At 29.5% G+C, this 22277-nt stretch overlaps 1 protein-coding gene across 5 annotated transcripts in view; it reads right to left on the reverse strand.

Annotated features, from left to right (window-relative positions):
• Nucleotides 1-872: 872 nt before the first annotated feature.
• Nucleotides 873-22277, reverse strand: part of LOC107165252 (very long chain fatty acid elongase 7-like) — a 33623-nt gene continuing 12218 nt past the window's right edge. The window contains exons 1-8 of one of the 5 annotated variants that reach the window (XM_089226275.1): nucleotides 10093-10310; nucleotides 5682-5773; nucleotides 4974-5245; nucleotides 3786-3842; nucleotides 3605-3710; nucleotides 3394-3530; nucleotides 3111-3260; nucleotides 873-2581 (exon numbers count right to left, since the gene is read on the reverse strand). In XM_089226275.1, coding sequence (XP_089082401.1) covers nucleotides 2315-2581; nucleotides 3111-3260; nucleotides 3394-3530; nucleotides 3605-3710; nucleotides 3786-3842; nucleotides 4974-5245; nucleotides 5682-5733 — 1041 coding nt within the window. In that variant the 5' untranslated portion in view covers nucleotides 5734-5773; nucleotides 10093-10310 and the 3' untranslated portion in view covers nucleotides 873-2314. Of the gene's footprint in view, nucleotides 2582-3110; nucleotides 3261-3393; nucleotides 3531-3604; nucleotides 3711-3785; nucleotides 3843-4973; nucleotides 5246-5681; nucleotides 5774-9430; nucleotides 9744-9791; nucleotides 9812-10081; nucleotides 10311-22277 lie in introns of those variants that run through there. The other 4 variants (XM_089226274.1, XM_015513409.2, XM_015513408.2 and 1 more) reach the window with 4 other exon arrangements.

Genomic DNA, 22277 nt, shown 5'->3' on the forward strand with positions numbered 1-22277 from the left:
TCAAGATACTATTGACGGTGAAGTAGTGACAACGAGCTTTGAACAGTATGTTTGTAGGAAAAAGAGATTTTGAAATAGCACCTCATCCCAAACCCTATCAAACATTAATAAAAAAATACGCAGAAACAATATATTTTCTTTTTTAGACATACAAAAATGTTGGGAAAAAAGGGTAAGAAACTTGAAAGTTGACATGTGAAGATTTTTGGGCTTTCTACTTTTAGGAATACCTATGACCTGATTTTTTTTGAAAATTACTACGTTTGTAGGAACTATAGGAAGTATGCCAGTCTTAGAGCAGAATTAAATACAACTTACTGCGAGCTATGTAATAATTGCTCTTTTTGGTTACCTCTGCAGTGAGATTAGATCGTAACTAGGGAATATTTTAAGTCTGCATGTCTGCAAAATTAACATAATTATAAAACATATAAAATGTTTAGTGATTATTTATTTATTATATGAAAAATTATTTTAGGAAATCAAATTTTAGATCAACTGCTATGTTATCATTGTACCTAATGACCAATACTTAATATTGTAACGTAAGGTAAATTAATTACAAACAAAAATCAATGATATTTTGTTTGTCCATTGCATACATAAAGAAATGTATTGTTTTCTATGCAAAATTTGTAGCAACAATAAACACAAATATGTTTTACTAGTTAAAAGTTAACTCAATTTTACTATACGTATACGTATTACTGTATTAACTAATGAAGTTATACGTTTATAAATCGTAACTAGATAAATAATAATGCTCGTTTTTACCTATGTGCGTTATTTTACACTTTTTCACCTATATATTATAATATAATAACAAATTTTCGCTTATGCTATCAACGCAAAAAAAAAAATCAAGCAATAAATTAAAAATATTACATCATTTTTATTTATATTTCAATCATACAATTAATATTTAATTAAACAAGGCAAGAAATACAGGGCACTAGAAATGACTGAATATTACATAAGATTAACATATTATTATTTAAATTACATAAAAATAAAACTTACTAAATATTATAATAGTTGTCTGTTCGACTATACTTTAACATTATAAACAAGTGGAAAGTTGCAAAGTGTACAGTCAAACAATTCGCTCAGATAATGGAGCTACGATTTTGCATACAACCGTTTTGTAACTATTTTTTAATTTTTTTTTTTTCATATGACTCGTACCTATCATAATTAGCATAGGTGCACAGTATAGTTTATAGGCATTATATTAATTAAAATACAATAAAATAACAAAAAAGTTGAGAAAATAGGTTACAGATTTATATATACCAATACCATATAACATAATTATACACAATAACGAAGACCTGAAGAGTTTAACCAAACTGTACATTTAAATTTCTGTCATTACATACCACGATATTGTTTATTATTTGTTTAACCTCCTTGCCTCGCAGCAATATATTATACATTTCACGCACGATAGTCGTACCTTCACGACGTAATCATTATAATAATTCATAAATACGTTATATCTATACAATTTAATATACGATGTGTAATCTATAGTAAAAATTAATGAAATTAAATTGATTTTGACTAACGGTCGCACTGTCGCGATGGATTGGACAAGTATATTAACAATCATTATCGTCATCGCGTCCTGTCAAAATACGACGACAGACGACCGCATGTGCTCATATAATAGTAATAATAATAACAATAATTATTATACTAAATATAATAATAATAATAAGAATAATAATAATAATAATAATAATAATGTACAACTGCAACTCTATGGGCTCTAATGCCTATGTGATAATACATTATAAACGAGAAATTGTCACATCGCAGATGAACACAATGGGAATTTAATTCATTTTTTTTTTTTTTTTTTTTTTTTTTGAGCTATTATTGAAGTTGCGTGAAACAAAATATTCATAAATAATAATAATAGTAACGTCTTGAAACATCTCGAAACGTCTTGAAATGTTAGAAAAATGTGCACAAATAAAAGTGATACTATTATCGTAACTGTATTCAGGGAATCAGAAAATGAGTCAGTCAAAAACCTAGGTGGTTGTTGGAAATAAAAACGGATGATGTCGAGGTCGGTGCGCAATTGAATGATTTTCGGGTTTGGTCGGTTACACAATATTGTACCTACACTGTAATTTATCTATATTATATTATTCGGGTATTAAATTATTATTTTGCGCGTCTTTGGTTCGGTTTTAGTTGATATGTGCGGCGTGACCTATCCGCGAATGGCGACATGGGTGGTTTTGCAGTGGTTTTAGTGTATGGGAGTAGGTCCGTGGGATGGGAAAGTTGTGAACATATTTTATCACGTGTTTGCCGACTTGGACACAAACGCCCTGTTGCGAAATGAATCGTCAGACAAGAAGGCGCTACCAGCTGTTCCGTTGACAGGTGGTCGTGAGTAAATCTCGTCGCAAGCATCAATGTCCGTGACGGCGGGCAGGAAACACGGCGTCGACGTCAGATTGGCCCAGAACGATTTGTTCGACGCGGGTTTCGGCAATTCTACGGGCCGGTTGTTTGCCCGGTTGTCGTCGTCCTTCTTCTTTTGAGCCACCTTCTCCTTATCCTCCTGCGCAAGACGTTCGAAATAAATTTTGAATTTCTCAATAATACAATGATTATATTTATTGCAAACTACGTTTTGGATATTAACACTCAGAGCTGAGTGGACTTAGTGTTGCAGAGCGCGCATACTGTATCCAATCAAACGATATATTGACTAGTAGAAACAATTTATAAATACTTTTAGTGAGTTGATTAACTTTTAGAGGTTTTCCGAAATTAAAAATATTATGTCTAGTCGAAATTTAAAAAACTTTAAAAGCCTTCGTTTGAGCCACAACATAACGTTGAACGGTTGTATAAATATAGGATCCATATATCCAATATAGGATCAAGTTGGATCACATATGATAGCATAGCACTCCAAATGATTCCCTTGATCCTTTTTCCAAGATCCTATAAAGGTTAAGTTAGTCAAAATGTTCCTTTTTGCTCGAAATTATTGTGTTTAAAAAAAACATATTAGAATAACTCTGAGTGTACTTAAGGGTATCATTTTTTATCGTTAGAATTTTCCCATAGTTATCTCGACTTACCCTTTTCTTGTACGATTGTTGATAGAAGTTATAGAACAGAATGTAGAACATGACAGCGTGCAGCAATATGATCCAAGCGAATGCCTTCGGGTAATCGCATTCAATGAACAGCAACTGGGATGCGTGGACGAACACCATAACGAATTGGATCTGAAACACGGATATAACAACGTTGAAAATATTATTGCCCTGAGTTTTGTACTCCATATACAGCCTCCAGCCATATGCTACAGGTTGTGAGTTGTGAGGCACGCATAAAAATATTATAATATTATTATTGTACCATTTGGAGCACAGTCAAGTATTTCTTCCACCAGAGGTACTTTTGCATTTGTGGTCCAATGGCAGCCAACATGTAATACGTGTACATGATGATGTGCACGAACGTGTTAAGCAGTCCGAAAAATGTGCTGTGACCACCTATGAATGAAATAGTTTAAAATAATGTGATTTAAATTGAATTACGACGAGGTCCATCTGGTAGCGATACTCACCAGGCGTGAACTTGACGCCGAACCACACGCTTAACGGCATGATTCCGTGGTGAATGACGTGCAGGGTAGATACTTGATCGTATTTCTTACGCATAACGAAAAAGAACTACACACAAAAACATACCATTAACATTTATTAATACGGTTTTATCATTTGAATATCGTTGGTTTATTTACTTACGGTATCGAAGAATTCCGTGAATTTAGAAAAGTAATACCACCAGCAGCCTCGAGCTATCTACAAATAAAAATTGGAACGTTTAAGACGGCATTTTGGATAGGCAATTTCGTAACACTTAAGTGCATAATGGTCGCATAATCTACATCGCGACGAAAATTAAATATAATTACAAATTAATATTGAAATATATTATAACGTGTCTTTTAAACAACGCAGATTTTGAATTAGCCGTAATCTTTATCTCAATATGGGAAAATAACATTTTTATTTCATTTTTTTTTTTAAACTCATCTCAATTTGATGAACAATTATATTTTTTTTCAAGTAATATTTTTATTTTTTATTATTCATTTTTATGTACAGAGTGTTCCTTGAACTTAACTGGTTTTAAAAAATTAATGACGGCATGCATCATGCAATGCGACATGATGGAAAATGGATTGAATTCAATATCAACACTCGATCCTCAATAATGAAGCGATCTGTGACTACAGTTAAAAAAAAATAAAATATAAAAACACTGATTATCTTTATCTATATCTGAAATAATATCCATAGAACATATTATACTGTTGAAAAAACATGTTTGGTAGATGTAGTTTTGGCAACTGAAAGAATTAGCTTTAATACTAGATAATAGAAGTAATGATAACAGCAATCGTATATTCAATATTGTACGTCAGATGGATTCGTCACTAATGCACATGTGAACTATGATTCGGTGCTTCGATGCATCTTAGTAAGATGTGATCTATTTTTAACACGTTAAACTACTACTATGTTCTGTTTATTAGTACTTCTAAACTTTTAAGTCCGTGATGATAACTGACAACGAAAAAGAGAAAAACGATGTTTCTAACATAATGGCAAGACCGAAATAGTGAATGGTTTAAAACTAGACATAATAATAATGATTATAGACAGCGAATCCCTCATACCCTATCGTAGTTAGCACAGGGTCAACATTGTTAAAAAGATTTAATTAATACTAGTGCATGTGATGAGACAAAGTTGTATGATGTAATAATATGTTTCTATCAATGCTCTCACCAAACATAAGGGAAAAAAATAAACTCTACGCTCAATTCGTATGTATTAGGTATGTAATATGCTGATGTTTAAAACATAGGCGTTTTTTTTCCGATCACTGTTTATTAAATTAATATTATGTTATATCGATGGTCTTACTCTCATAGCGGCCGGGGATGTCGAGTAATCAACAGGTTCGCATCGAAGACTGTAACCGTTGCCCCATGCACCGTCCCATGCTTCGAAGAAGATCCACGAGGAGAATATGACTTGCAGTAAATTATAAACGATTAATGTTTTTCGCAGTTGGAATGGTTTACGGTCTCTCATCAACCACGGTCCCAAATACTTGACGATGAATGCATATGACAGGCACATGGCCATGGTAGGTAAAGGACTGCTCATAAGGAACCAGTCTTTAACCCTTTTGTCTAAACATAAAAAAAAATGCACAGTAAGTTCTCTAGATATTAAAGATATTAAATTTATTTTTCTTGGCAACATTTAAAAAAAACGAAATTAATCAGCATTTCCTAATCAGTAATCCAAATAAACTGTAACTATATAATCACGATGAATTTAATAACTATTTATTAAGGATATAGTAATTCGTATCAACCGAGTATGATTAAAACCAAATTATGACCAATTTGGTCTAGTCAAAAGTTTCGAATCAATGTTTAAATGTTATTTTGTAGAAGACATAAATTTACCTACTGTAATCATGTACAGAAATACGTACGTAGATATTATTATGATTAAGATAGTTATTCATTTAATAATATTAAAATATTCAACAATTTTCTTTTTAATGAAATGCTTTTTAAAATCGTTTTAATTATAACACATAAAATTAAAATTACTTACCACTGTAATCGTTCATTAGGGTGTTGTACCCTTCGATTACAGTGTTCAACATCTTGGCGATTGTATCAATATCCTACGTATGTGTATTCAACCTATATAAAACAAAAAACAAAACAAATTTAGTAAACTGATTTTAATTATTCACTATTTATTGTGATTAACAAGGTTTGATTTGCATGATATAATATAAATTATAAATTATTATTTATATTAGGTATTCAATTAGTAATTTCGATATTTTCACATGGCCATATTATTTAGTGATTTTCTGATACCATAAAACAGTCTTTTAATACCAAATACATAAAGTTACACATATAAAATATCCATAATATATTTTACAATAACAATTAAGTATATTGTATTTATTATGAATACTTATAACATAATCATTTTGGGAAACAATAAATTAATTTTTGACATTTCATCACGCTCTAAATGCAAATAGCAAAATGTAGTATGTACAGTATGTAAAGACTAGTTAATGTACAATGCATTCATAATAGTACATATGATATTATTTTATATTCATTAACACTGTTAAAAAACTACTCAAGGTTAAAATAAGCAACCGTTTTCTGTTATATATTGTACATTATACGTCAAATGTGAAACACGATTCCGATGATAAGCTAATGACAGTTGATAATAAAATAATATATTTCAATAAATATTATTAACGTGTTGATTAAGAATAGATAAAAAAATGTTTACTCATATTATTTTATTGTGTTATAATATTATTAGTAGGTGTCTGATTACAAAACTAGTATAATCTAAACTATTTCTATGAGCGTATTTTCTGGACAATACAATATCGACATTTCGGTAGGCATTTATCTCCATTCAAAGAATAATAATAATAATAGTAAAAAAAATCACAATCGCATTGTAGAATTTCGTTATGAAATATCGGATTCGGGCAGAAATCGACGAAAGTATTGCACTTCGGTGTGCCAGACGAATACAAACAATACCCAGGTAGGAGGTACGATCACCGGATGACAAACTGGCTATATTATAGTGTGATATAATAATAAATATATTATAATTAATATGTGGCACACACGACCGCCACACCATCGATAAAAAAATGATCATTCGTTATTGTTATTATTATTATTATGCGCGTACTCTCTCCTGCACGCCGAGGCGGTCTTATGTGTGTGGATTTTCAACACGGTCGTCGTCGTTACGAAAGTACGGATTCGCGGGTTTTTTCCACTCTCCGTCCCCACCAAATTACTCATTTAGCCCACCAAACGCCCCTCGAATTCGTATAACAATATTATAATAACGAGTATATTATTATTCCGCACGATCGATTGTCGACGCAATCGTACCATACTAATATTATCATATTATTATTATTATAAAATAAATAAGTCATGATTTAAGTATTATATATACATATGGTATATTTCTGACACTAAAAAATCATCTTTGTGATGAAATTTTATACTATTATTATTATTATTATAATGATTTTGACGGTCCGCAAAATATTTTATTTCGGGTTGGCCTTGGATGGAATAACGAATGTGTGCAAAATGAACGTTATTATATTAGTTTATTATGATGAAGAACTGTATGTACTGTGTGGTGGTAGAGAAGAATGAAAAAAAAGTCACCAGGCGATTCGTGTTTATCGTATACAGTTGATGATTGCACAATCGTCCAAGGTAGGTACTTGTAAGCAAAGTAGACAAGCAAGAAAGTATACCTATTTTAAGCCGTACTGTATATTAATAGAATGCAAAATAAAAATATTATAATGCATAAATAGTTGCAGGTAATGTGCTGCACCGGATTAGGTTTAATAAAAATTCGTGCGGTACGCTTCGCCGCGCTGTCATGAATATTCCGTTCGTAATAAGATATAAATTATTGCGCCTCTAAACAGGTGGTAATTTGCTACGCATTATATCATTATTCTATTCAAAAAAGAAGATAAGTGCGCGTTGTGTTTCTCAAAAGTTTTAGAAAAATATAAAACGACTTTTCGCGATTCCTCCAGTTATCATGTTGATACTATTTATTTTAACGGAACGATGAATTTATTGATGTTATAATGATGGAAGTTTTTTAATCTCGAGTCTTATGATACCTTTACTATAGAAAAAAAATATTCAAATCATCATCTTCGATGAGAGATGTTTATTGTAGCAAATTGTATTTTGGTGGATTAGATAAGTAAAAATATTTCAGTACTTTTTAAAAGTAATTTAGGGTAAAAACCAAACACTTGTTAAAATGTTTATATTATTATTAAAATAATTAGTTGGTAACCATGTTGACCATTTTTGCTCAGAATCAAATTTTATCGTAAACAATAATTTATCAATAAATTAAAATGTCGTTGAAAACCACTGATTTCAAATGAAAAGCTATTTTTTGAAAACAGAGACAATAATAATATAATCAGTCCTGTTTCCTCACATTACGTCTCTCGGTAAATTTACACCACTTACCAATACTACTTAATTATTAACTATTATAAATGCTAAGTTTGGTTATTGTAAGTATAAAAAATTTTACACACTCAAAACATTCATGAAACAATATTGTACATAGCAAATATTATCGTAATATAGACACCTATAATGATAAGAAGTTCTTCGCGTTAAAAATATAATAATATCATTATATAAGTTATACATTGAATTTCGTATCGTGGTGATAAGTTTATAGCTGATTGTAATTCTATACATGTTGGTGGTTTTTTTGTCCGTAATCTGTTTCCTAGATCGTAAGCACAACAGCAGCACGAACGTTTGATTTAAGAATTTTGTTATATACTCACATATTATCATGTGCGTATGCTATTGTGGAAATTGGACTATTGAATGTGTATATGTAGGTAGGCACATAGTCGTGCGCACAGGGTGAGCCATGACCTACCCTGCGAGCCGTACTCTACTTGTTACAACATATTGCGATCGGATACATTTTTATCATGAAACTTGAATAATCAAATTACAAATTACAATTTTCAATGATAACAATTAATTACATACATTGAAAAATTTAAAAACTAAATTGATAAAATATTTTAAAGTATCTTAATCATAATTAGTTTGGACCATCCTACCAAAAAGGTTTGCGCACGCCTATGGGTTGGTGCCTAAGTACATCACCACTTCGAAAAAAAAATCAGCCATTAATATTGTTTACACTTAAATACCTATGAGTTATCCAAATTATACGAACTTGTATTAAAATCTTAATATCTATGTATATAGTCCACATTTTATTACCATGACAACCAGCCTGTTCCGTATTTCTGCTATTAATTCAATGAATTGAATTCTACATCAGAATAATAGATGCCTATATATCCCGTATTAATACCGGAAGCGTGTACGGATCTTAACGAAAAACTTTTCACGTGACGTTTTTTTCCTTTTTACAAAAGTGATAATAATCAAAATCCGTCTCACAAAAATATTACATGTGACAGATATAGGATAACGGGAAATGGACCAAAAACCCACACCTACCCATTCGAGCGTAACGTCAAATACTGCTGCAGCGTAAACGAAAAAGCCTAAACGTAAGAGGTTCTTCGATCGCGATGAGAAAAAAAAAATGTTAAATTATTAAATGTTATTCACGCGTTATACAATGAATTTTATGGTGTGGTGAAAATTAAATCTTATATTTTTTCTATATAGTTTATTAAGACTTCAACAACACAAATTTTTAGTTTACTTTAATCAAATATTAAACAATAAATCTTATTATAATACCCGTTGGTGGTTGTTTTTCGTTTGCAGTCCGGTCCGAGATTGAAATCACTACTACAGAACTATAGCACAACGCGTTCGTTTTTAAACGTTATATACTCGCACATAATTATTTTTTACATACCAACTCTTATAGTAAATCATTAAATTATACAGATATTCAGATGTAGTATAGTAAATACATCACAATCAAGTAAAAAATTTAAGCAAAATAGGATATATTAACTTAGAGTAAAAATCAATGTTAACGTTTCGTGAGATATAAAAATAATATATTTCTGGCTGCGGTATAAGCACACATTACTCGTTTAAATTCAGTGTGGTATAATCTGTCACGCTTACTACGACGGTTTTGTATACCTACCTGTACAATAACATGCAAATGAAACCGCGTAGTAGGTAAACGCTAAAGCTGGGCTCACAATTCGGTCGAGTGCCATTTATCGTATTCTGATTGGTTGTCGTAATCGTGGTACCATATTCACTAAACATGATCTACAGGGAAATTTCCGGAGTAGCTTTTGTGAACCCACATATACAAATACATATGTGTGTGTGTGTTGATTTTCAGTAGTTTTGGATATCTGGAGACATTCTGTCGATAGTACAACAATTAACTACCTACAGGTAATAAAATAGTATCACGGTAAATACCTCCCTATTACCATGAATCCGGACGTTGTCGCACATAACACCGAGGTAGGTTCAATCAAGATCCACGAGTGAAAAACGATTGACCACGTACACGGTAAACGGTTCGAAAACTGTACCTACATAACATAACACTATAGTCGGTGTGAAGTCTCAAGTCACGGTATGTCTGAGTATCTACACTCGGCTATGAGATGTTTTGATAAAATAATATGTGTCCGCGTAGAAAACGACGGTAAATACACGTATGTGACTGCGGAGAAGAAGAGTGCGTACGAAAACAAAATAATAATTATATTGTGCCGCGTAACCATTTGTATACGAGTATACTACAATAATAACAATATATGTACGCTACTGTGTACAGGATGATAATGTTGTTGAGTGTCGCTCGGATCTCGATGCTCCTAAAACCCACAACACAAATACCGACTTGACAAACACTATTTTATAATAATAATAACCCCATCCCTTCACGGTTCTAACCACGGAGAATGTTTACGTTACGGGGTTAGACGGTTAGAGTTAAGGAATATTAAGCGGTGTCTTGCAATAATTATAATATTTTAAGCACCCCGTATACATGCATAATATATAATAATATATTCGGTATACTAGCTATACTATGGTGTATACTGTACAGTGTACGATCACATACTTAAACAGTGATAAATAGAAGAAGAATCAAACGTAGTAAACAACGTGTAATATTATTGTGCAGTAGGTACAATCGACTCTCTATGATTCCAAGTTTGAAGGACCTATGAAAAAATTCGAATCACCGAGAGACCAGAGTTTAAAAATATATATATATATTAAATAGGGTTAGGGACTTCTAGCTCTAAAAAACATAAACAAGCAATAATATTATCACGCATAATAAAACAACCAAACCTACACCAAAAAGACACTACTCAGATACATACAACTAAAAAAAAAGAATGTAGGTTTGTATTTTATAAACAAATAAATATTTTTAAATAAAAAATGTATGGACAATTAATTTTTTTCAGAATGAAAATAAGCACTAAAATGCTAGATAATGCGTATTCAAGCAAAGCCTTATAGAATTGTGTGCAATTTATAAGAATTATGTGTAGGTAATTCGGTTCAATAATCTTATAAAATAGTAGGTACATTAATCGCGACCTCTAAGTAGTGCAGAGACAACTTGTACTATCTATAATATGCTTGGAAAAAAATAAAAACCGGACAAATTCAAGTTTCGTCGCTGCAGATTCCGATCGATATCAGGTACTATACTGTAAAATACCTTTGTTTTTCCTTATTATTGCTCGTTCATACTATTCACAAATAGGTATAATAATAACAAACAACTGTGACGCTTATATTACTGTGTTTGTCCACACGTTACACAGACTTCCAGTTAGACTTCTTGACGGACGGCCTTGTACCACAATACAATAATTATTAATATCTAGTTTGCCCTGGTACAAGCCGATACTAGATCCAGCACGTGACTGCTTGCAGAAAATTACTACAGTATTATCACGTGTATCGTGTTGTCTTTTTAGCGGAAGACTATCGCGATGGTCGCAATTATACATTGGTGAATTTAACTCGATAAAAGGTGGCAAGCTGTTCTCTCACACCCATCGTGGGTGTTAGCCTCTGCAGTGCGTGAACCCACTGCATGATGTACAGTTATCAATGGTATGACCGTAATGGGTGATAGGGTGTCTTTAGCGCCGCAAAAATCAGAGTTATTAGTTCTCAGTTTCGCCGCTTCATTCAATCGCCACTTAACGCTAGTGATTCGCATTTGTGTTTAACACGTTTCAGTCTGGTTTATATTATATAGCTATACAATTAAGCTATAAGTATAATCTTTCAACTAATCGCAAATAACGAGATTAATGGCGAAAGATGCTTGAACAGAATATTCATCATATATCTATATAGTAATAATGATCTCAGCACTGCGTACCTAGTTACCTACATATATTATGCGATTCAATTATTTGAAAAATGCAGGTTTTCGTCATCTAAAAAGCGATCAAAATGTATCTACCATTTCAATACAGTATTATTAAAAACTAAATAGTATGTCGTATAAATTATAACTTTTGTTTTTTTTTTATTAAACCACCATGTGAGAGATAACTGTTTGCATATTACTTACATCCAGACATATAAATTACAACTAATAATGCATATTAGAATAAAATATATTATATAATAGTAGCTACCTATTATGGTACGGGACCTATATCAAATATGTATGTTAGTGTGTTAGTATGTCATTTCACATGATATTTATGAATTGTATAAAATGTTTATGATATTTTAATTAATACCAAGTGATCCGTTTAACGTAAGAAACTTATTATTTTAAAAACTTCTAAGTTAAAAAATATTTTTTTATCATTAAAAAAAATTATCACACCATGCATTTTTAATCTTTTATTTCAAAGTAAAATATATATTGAATACTTAAAATCGAGTTTTTAACGATTGAGTACCTAATTTAAAAGTTGTAAGTAATTAAAGTTTAGTAGAGTGGTTAGTATGAAGGAGGAAGAAACCCGGTATCCCTCATATTGATTCATTATATTCAACGTATCCTTATCTAAACCTTAAGTACTTATAACTGATAAACTATTTTAATTTTATGCATCAAAATAATGTTCTCTCTAGAATATGAAATTAAAAATGTATTTAATCATTCAAAAGAGTCAAAAACTAAAAACAGTAAGAAATATGATTATTTCCAAAAATTTTGTTTTGTGACGACTAAAAATGAATATCTAAAGACATTCAACAATAACGGCAGTGTTTTTGAAATTATAAGTATCTCACGTTAAATGGTATAATATTAGGGACAAAAACTAAAAAATATTTTTTTAGATACTACAGTGTCTACAGTGTCTTAACATCTCTATAAATGCAATATACATTGCACATTTAATTTTTAGGTGGTAAAATTTAAAAACTGATGCCATAAGACTTTCCTATTATACTAGAAGTATCTAAAAGCATGGCTTGTGAACATTATCTATTATTTTGTCTAACACTTCTCAGAAACGACCTATATAGGTATATTATAATAATAGCACTTTAAATGCATTTATGAAAACTAATTACGCTTTATTTTTTTTAGTGAAATAACAATTAAATTAGTTTTGTTATTATTTTCATAACTACTTTAAAATCTACGTCTTACGTAGAAAAAAACACAATTTTAATTACTTTTAGATCAAGGGCGTACACGTGATGATATTATTAGTATAGCAAACATATTAGCTACTTAATCTATCCTCGAAAAAAAAAGTTTATTAGGTCCTTGCACCTTGACTGCTACCAAAGTCAATCGTAATATCGCTATTGATATTTAGTATAAGAAGATACATACTATTTATACATATTTTAACATGTTACATTTTTCAGCAATTTGTTGTTGATGTATAATTTCCATTCGTGTTTATAATAGTGTATATCGGTTTAGTTTTAGTCCGCATTCAATAATCCACGTGACCATATAGAATGCAAATTTTCGGATATTATAAACTGCCATTTCAATGAAATCACACCAACTATGTATATATATATATATAATTTGTGTTTTTTGTTTTAATCACATATTATTATTAATAAGTATTTTAATATGGTTCACCTAAGTAAATCAATCACTGCGTGTAAAAATTCTTAAATTCAACCTATCCAGTATCTTGGCAGTTTAACATAAATACATTCTTAAGATCAAACCACCAATGTTTTAAATCTAAACAAACTGTTATCAATAAAATATAAATTTTACTTTGGAATTTTTAATTGATTAATTTTTAATAAAATAAGAATTTATTTTAAAAGATTCATTGTATTATTAAGTTTAATTGTAAAATAAAAACTCTTGATAATATTTTATAGTTTATTTTTCCATTGTGAATAATAAAATTGTATTTTTTGCTATATTTTTTTATTATTATTATTATTTTTTATATGCACACGTGGAAAAATGACAAGACATATTATTAGTATCAAATTTGGTATGGTTTCCAAACGTGCATTGTTTGTTTCGAGATTGTTGGTCACAGTAGGAGATGAAGAAGAATCCAAATAATTGGGTCAAGTGATCCATTAGCTACTATGCATGTTATGTTTATTTTGATTTTCACATTCATTGGAGATACAATCAACTTGAATTAATTATGAATTAATTTGTTTACTACACTGTTTATTAAAACAGCTTGCAATATATCATATATATCGAATAATCATATATTTTAGACTCTTAAATACCAATAATATCAAATTTAAAAAAGTAGGCACGTGTAATTTGTTTACCTAAAATATTATTGGCCATTCTTTTACTTAAGTTGTTTTGGCTGTCATATTAATTCAATGTTTTTTCACGATAACTGCAAAAGAAATTATCCGTTATAACAACAGGGACAATTTACTTCTGAACACCGGAAAACTGTTATATCAATAATTATTTTACCTTAATATTTGAAAACATTTACGGCACGTTACCCGCAATGACCTCTATTCGACTCTAATACTTCACATGTAGATTTATATATAATATATTAATACACCCATCAAACGATCAATTATTGTATATTTTATCCTGCATTTTTTTTTTGGAAATATCGTAAGTGTTGTAGTTTTCAGATAATAACATTATATTATTATAAATCTTATAATATCATATCATATTTAAACATCAATAAAGTTTAGTTTTTTCGAGTTCAAGCATAATCTCAAGCTTTTATCAGGCTTTTGAATAATCAACAAATTACTCGAGTATTCTTTAGGATGCTCTTTACCCTCTCAACTATCTTACCCTTTTCTGGCTTAGTCAACTCACTTTTAGTTTTTTCTAAAATAGTCAATTTTATAGGATTTAGATGGTTTTAACATTCTTATAATTCTATTATATTGTCATGAATTTTAATTTTATATTTTCCAGGGAATTTTGTCTAAATCCTAATTTGCTTACTATAGTTTTAATATCATAAAACGATTTTGTTTAAAATCCCACACGAACTACAGCAGTATCTAATTATTGTTTATAGTTAACTCGTATCCGAAATTCTTTATTACAGAACAATTAGTTATTATAGTTTTAATCTCGAATTGTTGACACATTCATGATTCGTATCATAATCTAACCTTCATTTTATAGATAACAATAATACATTTCTAAACATTCAATATGAAAATATATTAAATAGTTATTAATTTACACTTGCATTGTTCCAAATTAGATGTTGGTGCTACTTGTGTGCAAAACTTAAATATTTCAAAGCGACATGAAGAACACTATACGGTTTACAAAAAAAAAAAAGTTACTCGACTTATTCAGATGGTAACAACACGTTATAATACGGCAGTGCAGTATTTTCACAACAACGTATTTTTGTTGGTTAGGTTAAGCATATATATAATTATGTTGTCTTGCTCGCGTGACCAATTCGTGTACTAACTTGTGTTAACGTATACCTAAACAGTCATAAAATTCCAAAGTTTTGAACAGGTTTGATGTTTTTCTAAGTTAACAGAAACACATTCGGTATATTTATGTAAAGGTACTGTGCGCATTTACAAATCAGATTATAAAAGCAATGGTCGTAGGACAGAGGGAAATATTATTATAATTTTGTATTACCTATAGTTAAACAAACATAATGTAAACGTGACTTTGCAGATCGAACGTATTAAGCGAATACAACATATTATATGCAGACAGAATTTAACAAAACTCAATTGTGCAATTGGTTCGTTATTTGCTTATTATAAATAAGTATATTTGTTCAGTACAAACATAAAAAGTGTAAGTAGTTTAAATCTAACAACAACGAAAAAAATGTGAAAGTCCACTATTTTTTTTTTAAGGTTATTATTCAAATTTTCTTATATTATTTTGATATGATGTAATAGCTATTAACAAATTTTACCAATATGATATGCAGATTATTGTGAAAACTATTAAACAAATTAGCTAAAACTAACAAAAAAATAATTAAGGTGTTCATTAACAAGATTATTTCAGTCCGTAATAATAACATATTAAGTATTCTTAATCCCTTTTCACCCTTCATCAAAAATCTTTCATCATTAACAATTTTACAATAAAACTGTTTATTTTAGTTTTTTATTTATTGCAACATCTCATTTAAGGTGTTTGTTTGAGAAAAAAATTATTTATGGTTCATTATTGATTCATCAATTCATCATCATACTTATTCTAAAAGAACTAAAATATATAAATACCTACTAAACAAATAATATTTTAAATATTAGCTGAGTATTATGTAAACACGAGACTAAGTCGTAGATTTTGAAATATTAGCTATAAGATCATTTCAAATTTTCGATGGATTATGTTAGTAAAGATTAGTTAAATTTCAGAGGAATATGTCATATATGTATCCACTATCCACTACCTGTCTACCTACCAATCAATTACTTCAGCCGAATGAATATCAGATATTTTTTTTAATTTCTATATTTATAATTTTATAGTTAAAATTACATTTTCACAAAATCAAAATATAATAGATAAAGTTTATAATACACTGCGATTAAATAAATAATAACACGTTTAAATCAAAAAATATCATAATATGAGTTATGAGCATAATAACAGGACAAATCTCACGTAAATCTACACATATAGGTACCCTTCTCGCTCATCTCACGTAATCGATTGAGAACAATTATTAATAGATAACATTTTTGAATATGATATTTTAATTATCACGAAACTCTCGATGTAATTTATTTCTCATCGGTATGAAAAAATTATGTATTTGAATAAAAGACATTTATTTTTTACTTTTTAAAAAAGTATCATTAAATATATTATTATAGTTTACGACCGTTATAATATTACATTATTACTGCTCTAATGTGCATCTAAAAACTCATCTTGAGTACCTATCTCAGTGGTACAAGATAGTATTTTGAAGGTTTGTAAAAACCGTTAAAGAAATAAATTTTAATTTAAAAAGAAAACTTCAACTAACTACTGGGAATAAAAAAATAATAAACAACTGTTAAAACTTAAATGATACCTAAAGATAATAATATACCTAAATAAACAGATAATATTATGTGACCGAACTACAATAAAATAAATTATCATTATTACACATTGCTGCATATTCGTACTTAAAAAAAACGATCGGTAACAGAAAATCAGTTTTTAAAGTATTCGTATTTATAATCGCTCGATGAAATGTTTCAAGCTTCTGCTGCGTAGAACCATGGTTACCCCGCCATACACACACAGATATACCTACTATAATATTGATACCAGGCAATCGGAACAAATCTCTGATGAGTATCACCTATGGGGTTGACTACCACTATTAAGTGATTCATATTATGAATGTATTATTAACTGATATCGTATTAACTTATCGTGCAAAACGTGAGTATAGATTTTTTTTTTCTCTGATAAAATAAAATAAATTTTCAAAAATTTAAGTGTGAAGATTACTTATTTTGAATTTATATTTATTTTTAATGCGCGGAAAAATAATGTGGCAGTTTTGTTTTTGTAGAGGGTGTGGCTGATTCCTGTTCTGGCCGAGGACGGAAAAAGTCCAAACCAGCTGTACTATCTAACGCATTCCACAAGGGCGCCGCGTATAATGCCCTTTTCCGGTATCCGCGTACGTAGTCATCAGCAACGCTCATCAAAAAGTATTAATGTAGTATTATTCTGCAACTATGATAGTCACCGCGTTACCTGTTATACATCGTAAACAAAACTGAATAAAAACATCTTTAAGCTCATAATATTATTAATATTAATACACGTCGACCCGAAGTTGTGACCTTAGTTCTCATTGACAATATATAATATGCAATGCCATCGTAGGTATATAATAGTTGACTGTACGATACGAAATCCGTAGGTAGTACTGTTGTAGGTATATACTATGCTGTGGGGAAAAGACGATTGCCTTGTGTCTCGCGCAGGGCATTTCAGTTTATAAAACTAGAATCTCGTATATAATACAGGCACATAATATTATATTATTGACCATCAATCCTAGACGGTTTTGGCAGCGACCCGTCTAACTTGTTCTCGTACAGGATTATTAGGTCGATCCCATATACAACGTGTAAGAGAATGACTCGACAAATGAAACAACTTTGTTTTATTTAATTTACAGATAATTGAGCTACAAGTAAAGTTTATTATTTAACACTATAAATAAATATTTTTTATTTGGAAAAATTTAATATTGCCAATTTGTAAATCTAATTTTTAGAAAAATGTTTGTGGTAAAACTTTTATTTTAGCTAAGTAGTTACTATGTTTAACATTTTTTTTTTAAATATCAACATTTTTTTGGAATAAAATATTTATTCGAAACTTATAACTTTTTCAAAATATTCTTTTCAGACATAAACAAATCTTAAATAATTTATCATTTATTTGTTTCATACGTTTAATAATAACAATCTATTCTTCTCTTCTGACCTCATAGATACTGCAACAATTGTGGATTCATAATATCAATTCGGAGATTTTCCGGACGAATTTTGCTAGAGAAGTATAATTTCCAATAATCTATCAGCCCTGCAAGCACGACATCGTCTGATTTTGAAATCTTTTCACATGTTTTTGGGTGTCCACATTTTACCAGTGAGCCGTACCACACAATTTAAAAAAATATGTTAATTTAAATATACTTAATAGTAGGTACAGCACATCAATCAAAAAATATAAATTTGTTTTGCATCGTACGACAGAAAGTGGCCAAAAAACATGGCATTGCATAAACAATAACTTATTAAATGACAATATTTCGTTTGTTTTTGAGCATATAATACTGTATGTATCATAATACTACACAACTGATATTTTTATTTTTTATAAAAATAATATTAATGTTTTATAGAAATTATTTTTCTTTCAACTTTCTTTTGAATGAATGCTCGTAAAAATCTATATCTAGAGTATGTTTTGATAGGAAATCACCTAAACTGTTGTAGAAGTTAACCAATTCTTAAATTGAGCGAAGACAATTGAGCGCAGCGAAAATTGGGCGCTGTGACAAATGAGCGCTATATAATATTATGCTGAACTGAGTAAAAGTTCATACAAGTTCACTGTATTAAGCGCAAAACTACTGTATACGAAATGTCGAAATTAGAAATGAATTCGTTCGCAGTGTCTGCAAATATCTATATAACGAAGATCCCCAAAGTTTTCAATAAAATTATGAAACTGTTATACTTTGATTAAAAATGACATACCAAGAACCAACAATGCCATTGAAGGATCAATTTTAAATGCAGTTCATCCATCAATTTGGAAATTTATCGACGCTCTAAAAAGAGAGGAAAAGTTTAATCACGAGAGAATTCATCAGTTTATTGCAGGTAATGATCCAAAACCAAAAAAAAAAATAAAAATACCAAGATTCAGCATTAAGAATAAAAAATATTTGTGAACAATTAAGTTTAAGGTCAACTAAACAATTTTTAAAAGGCATTACTCAAAATATTTAATGTTTTAATTTATATACTTGTAATATTTATTATTAACTATACAAGTTTTTTATTTTTCTCAATTGTCTCTGCGCTTAATCTTCGAAGCGCTCAATAGTCTTCGCTCAATTGTCACGAATCCTTGTATAATATGTACGAATTTTAAGTTAATTTATGTAGATTTATTTACACTCCATTCGCTGAATAACATTTCATCAACAAGTACAGTAACTTAGTCCATTATTTTAATACAACAATTTTAAAGGATTTAAGCATGCATATACTTATACAGTATTCTTACTTTGGATTTTATTTTTTTAATTTTTTTGTTAAGTAGCTTTTGTCCTTTTTCAGGGTTCAAACTATCTCAAAACAAAATTTTATTAAAATCGGTTCAGTGGCTTAACCATTAAAACATAACATAACGTTCGCATTTATAACATTAATGTCAGTGTGAGTGAGGGTTAATCTCATACAATTATAAAAATATTTGTTATCCATCAGGACATTTGATTAAAACGATGAAAACCGGTTTATTTGTTTACGAATCGGAATGTTTGTGAACGGGAAACATAGGCGAATAATTATTTTACTCTAATGATCGTAACGTGTTCGATACGTATGTACGTAGACGCCCACTTCAAAATAATATTAATATATTATTATAGGAAATCAGATACATCGTTCGCGACCTCTTCAGATTGCTAATTATTAAGTAGAGCAGATACAATATTTTACTATTTAAGTATCCATCTCGTATTTAAGGCGGCCAAAAAATCCTGTAGCACCGCAATGTCATCATTCCGGTATTTGTCTGTTTCAACAAACGACTCGATATTTATTCGCAGGTGTACTGATGATAACGAAACGAATAAAATAATATAATATCATAATTTACGAACAAAATTATCATAACTGCCTAACAGTAATACAGTATATTATTGCAGTGGTTAATTAAAAATTGTCTACGTTTTATAAAAACAGCGCCGAAATCGCGTGTACCAGACCTGCGCAAATAATAATATATACACATTTTACAAAAGACTAAAAAATTGGATCAAGGTTAATGTTTTTCAAATCAAAATATTATTATATATATATATTTTTTTTTTATTGTAATTAAATCCATTTCAATTCATAAAACTCATAACAAACATTTTGGCGCGAATCATGGAGTTGGATATATGACATATTTTTATGTAGAACCATGAAGTAACCTTGATCTGATTTCCAGTATATTGTTGTAACATTGTGGTGTTTAATCGTAGATAGATACACAATATAATATTATAGGTGAGTAAACTGTTGTTATAATAATAATTTTATTTGTCTCTATTTGTTGGTTTCTGTTCGAATTTTTTAACATCAATCTCCATCGCAAATTTTTGTTTTCGATTTATCGTGCGTGCAATAACCAACAACCATAGATATACATTTATCATAAATATTTTATGGTCCAAGAGCACGAAAATATTATTATTATTTTTGTTGTAGTTGTTATTATTATTATTATTACATAGAAAACATATTATATAAAGCTTGCTCCGAACAGAATAACATTACATACGACGCTTTGAACTATAGACGTCGTACATATAAATACACTGCCAAAGCTATTATAATATACCTGCATATGGATATCTCAACGTAACCTAACCAAAAATGTTGGTCAACTGCAATGTTTTGAAATCTATATGGAGGTATACCTAGTACATTCGAATCATTCGTTCAAGTACATGCCAATAAGCCGCCAATGCAAGACTTACATACGAAAACAGTTATGATATATAGACAGAATAACTATATGTATTTCATATGAAATCTTCGTCAACTTTAGTGAACTACTTAGAAAAAAGAAAAACGATGTTTTTAAAAATACGATAAACTTTTTAAAAAAAATGACTTAAATAAATACGAGTGAACAAAAATCTATATTTTGCATAATCTATACATTTACGTCATAATTTATTTTGTGTTATCATGATTGATGCGAATCAAAATAAAACGATACATATGTATTATATAGTTTATAAAATATGTTTTATATATATCGTTATTATAAAATATATAATACACCACTTGACGAATATTTCGTTTGTTAGACTGTTGTAGAGCCGCCAGCGGTATTGAATATAATTCTATTGGTAAAAAAAATATCTATATAGTTCATACAAATAATTTGATGAAGCAATTTAATTAATCGTTTTTATTTTTAGCGGTGTAGTTTATGGTAGTTTTACTAAATTTTATGGGTTTATACGTTCTCATGATATAAAGAGTGTCCCGTGAGGATTTACCAATTGCAATATCTCCCGAAATAATGGTGATATCGAAATTCTGGTCTTGTAATAAGACTCACAGGGATAAGAACTACAATTATATCATATTTTAATTGATTTTAATGTTTTGGTAAAAAAAATAAAAAATGTATTTTTTTATTTAATTATTTTCAAAAAAATTAAAGGTAGTCCATTTTTCAGAGTTTATTTTTATTGACGTTTCAAAATTTTATTTTCATTAATTTCATGATTTTTAATATTTTTTTTAGTTTCGAGAAACATTGTGAATTATTTAACACCGTAATGTTATCAAACATGTGACCCGCCGCGCCGCGCCATAAGGCCGGCCGAATACCTTCCATGTTCCTAATAGTTATAAATTATAATACGTCAATATTTTCAGGAAAATAAACCCTAAAAAATTATTTTGGAAATAATTAAATAAA

This window comes from Diuraphis noxia, unplaced genomic scaffold (genome assembly GCF_037042655.1).
Source record: "Diuraphis noxia isolate RWA-SAM2 unplaced genomic scaffold, SU_Dnox_SAM2 contig0004, whole genome shotgun sequence".
Classification (NCBI taxonomy): Eukaryota; Metazoa; Arthropoda; class Insecta; order Hemiptera; family Aphididae; genus Diuraphis; species Diuraphis noxia.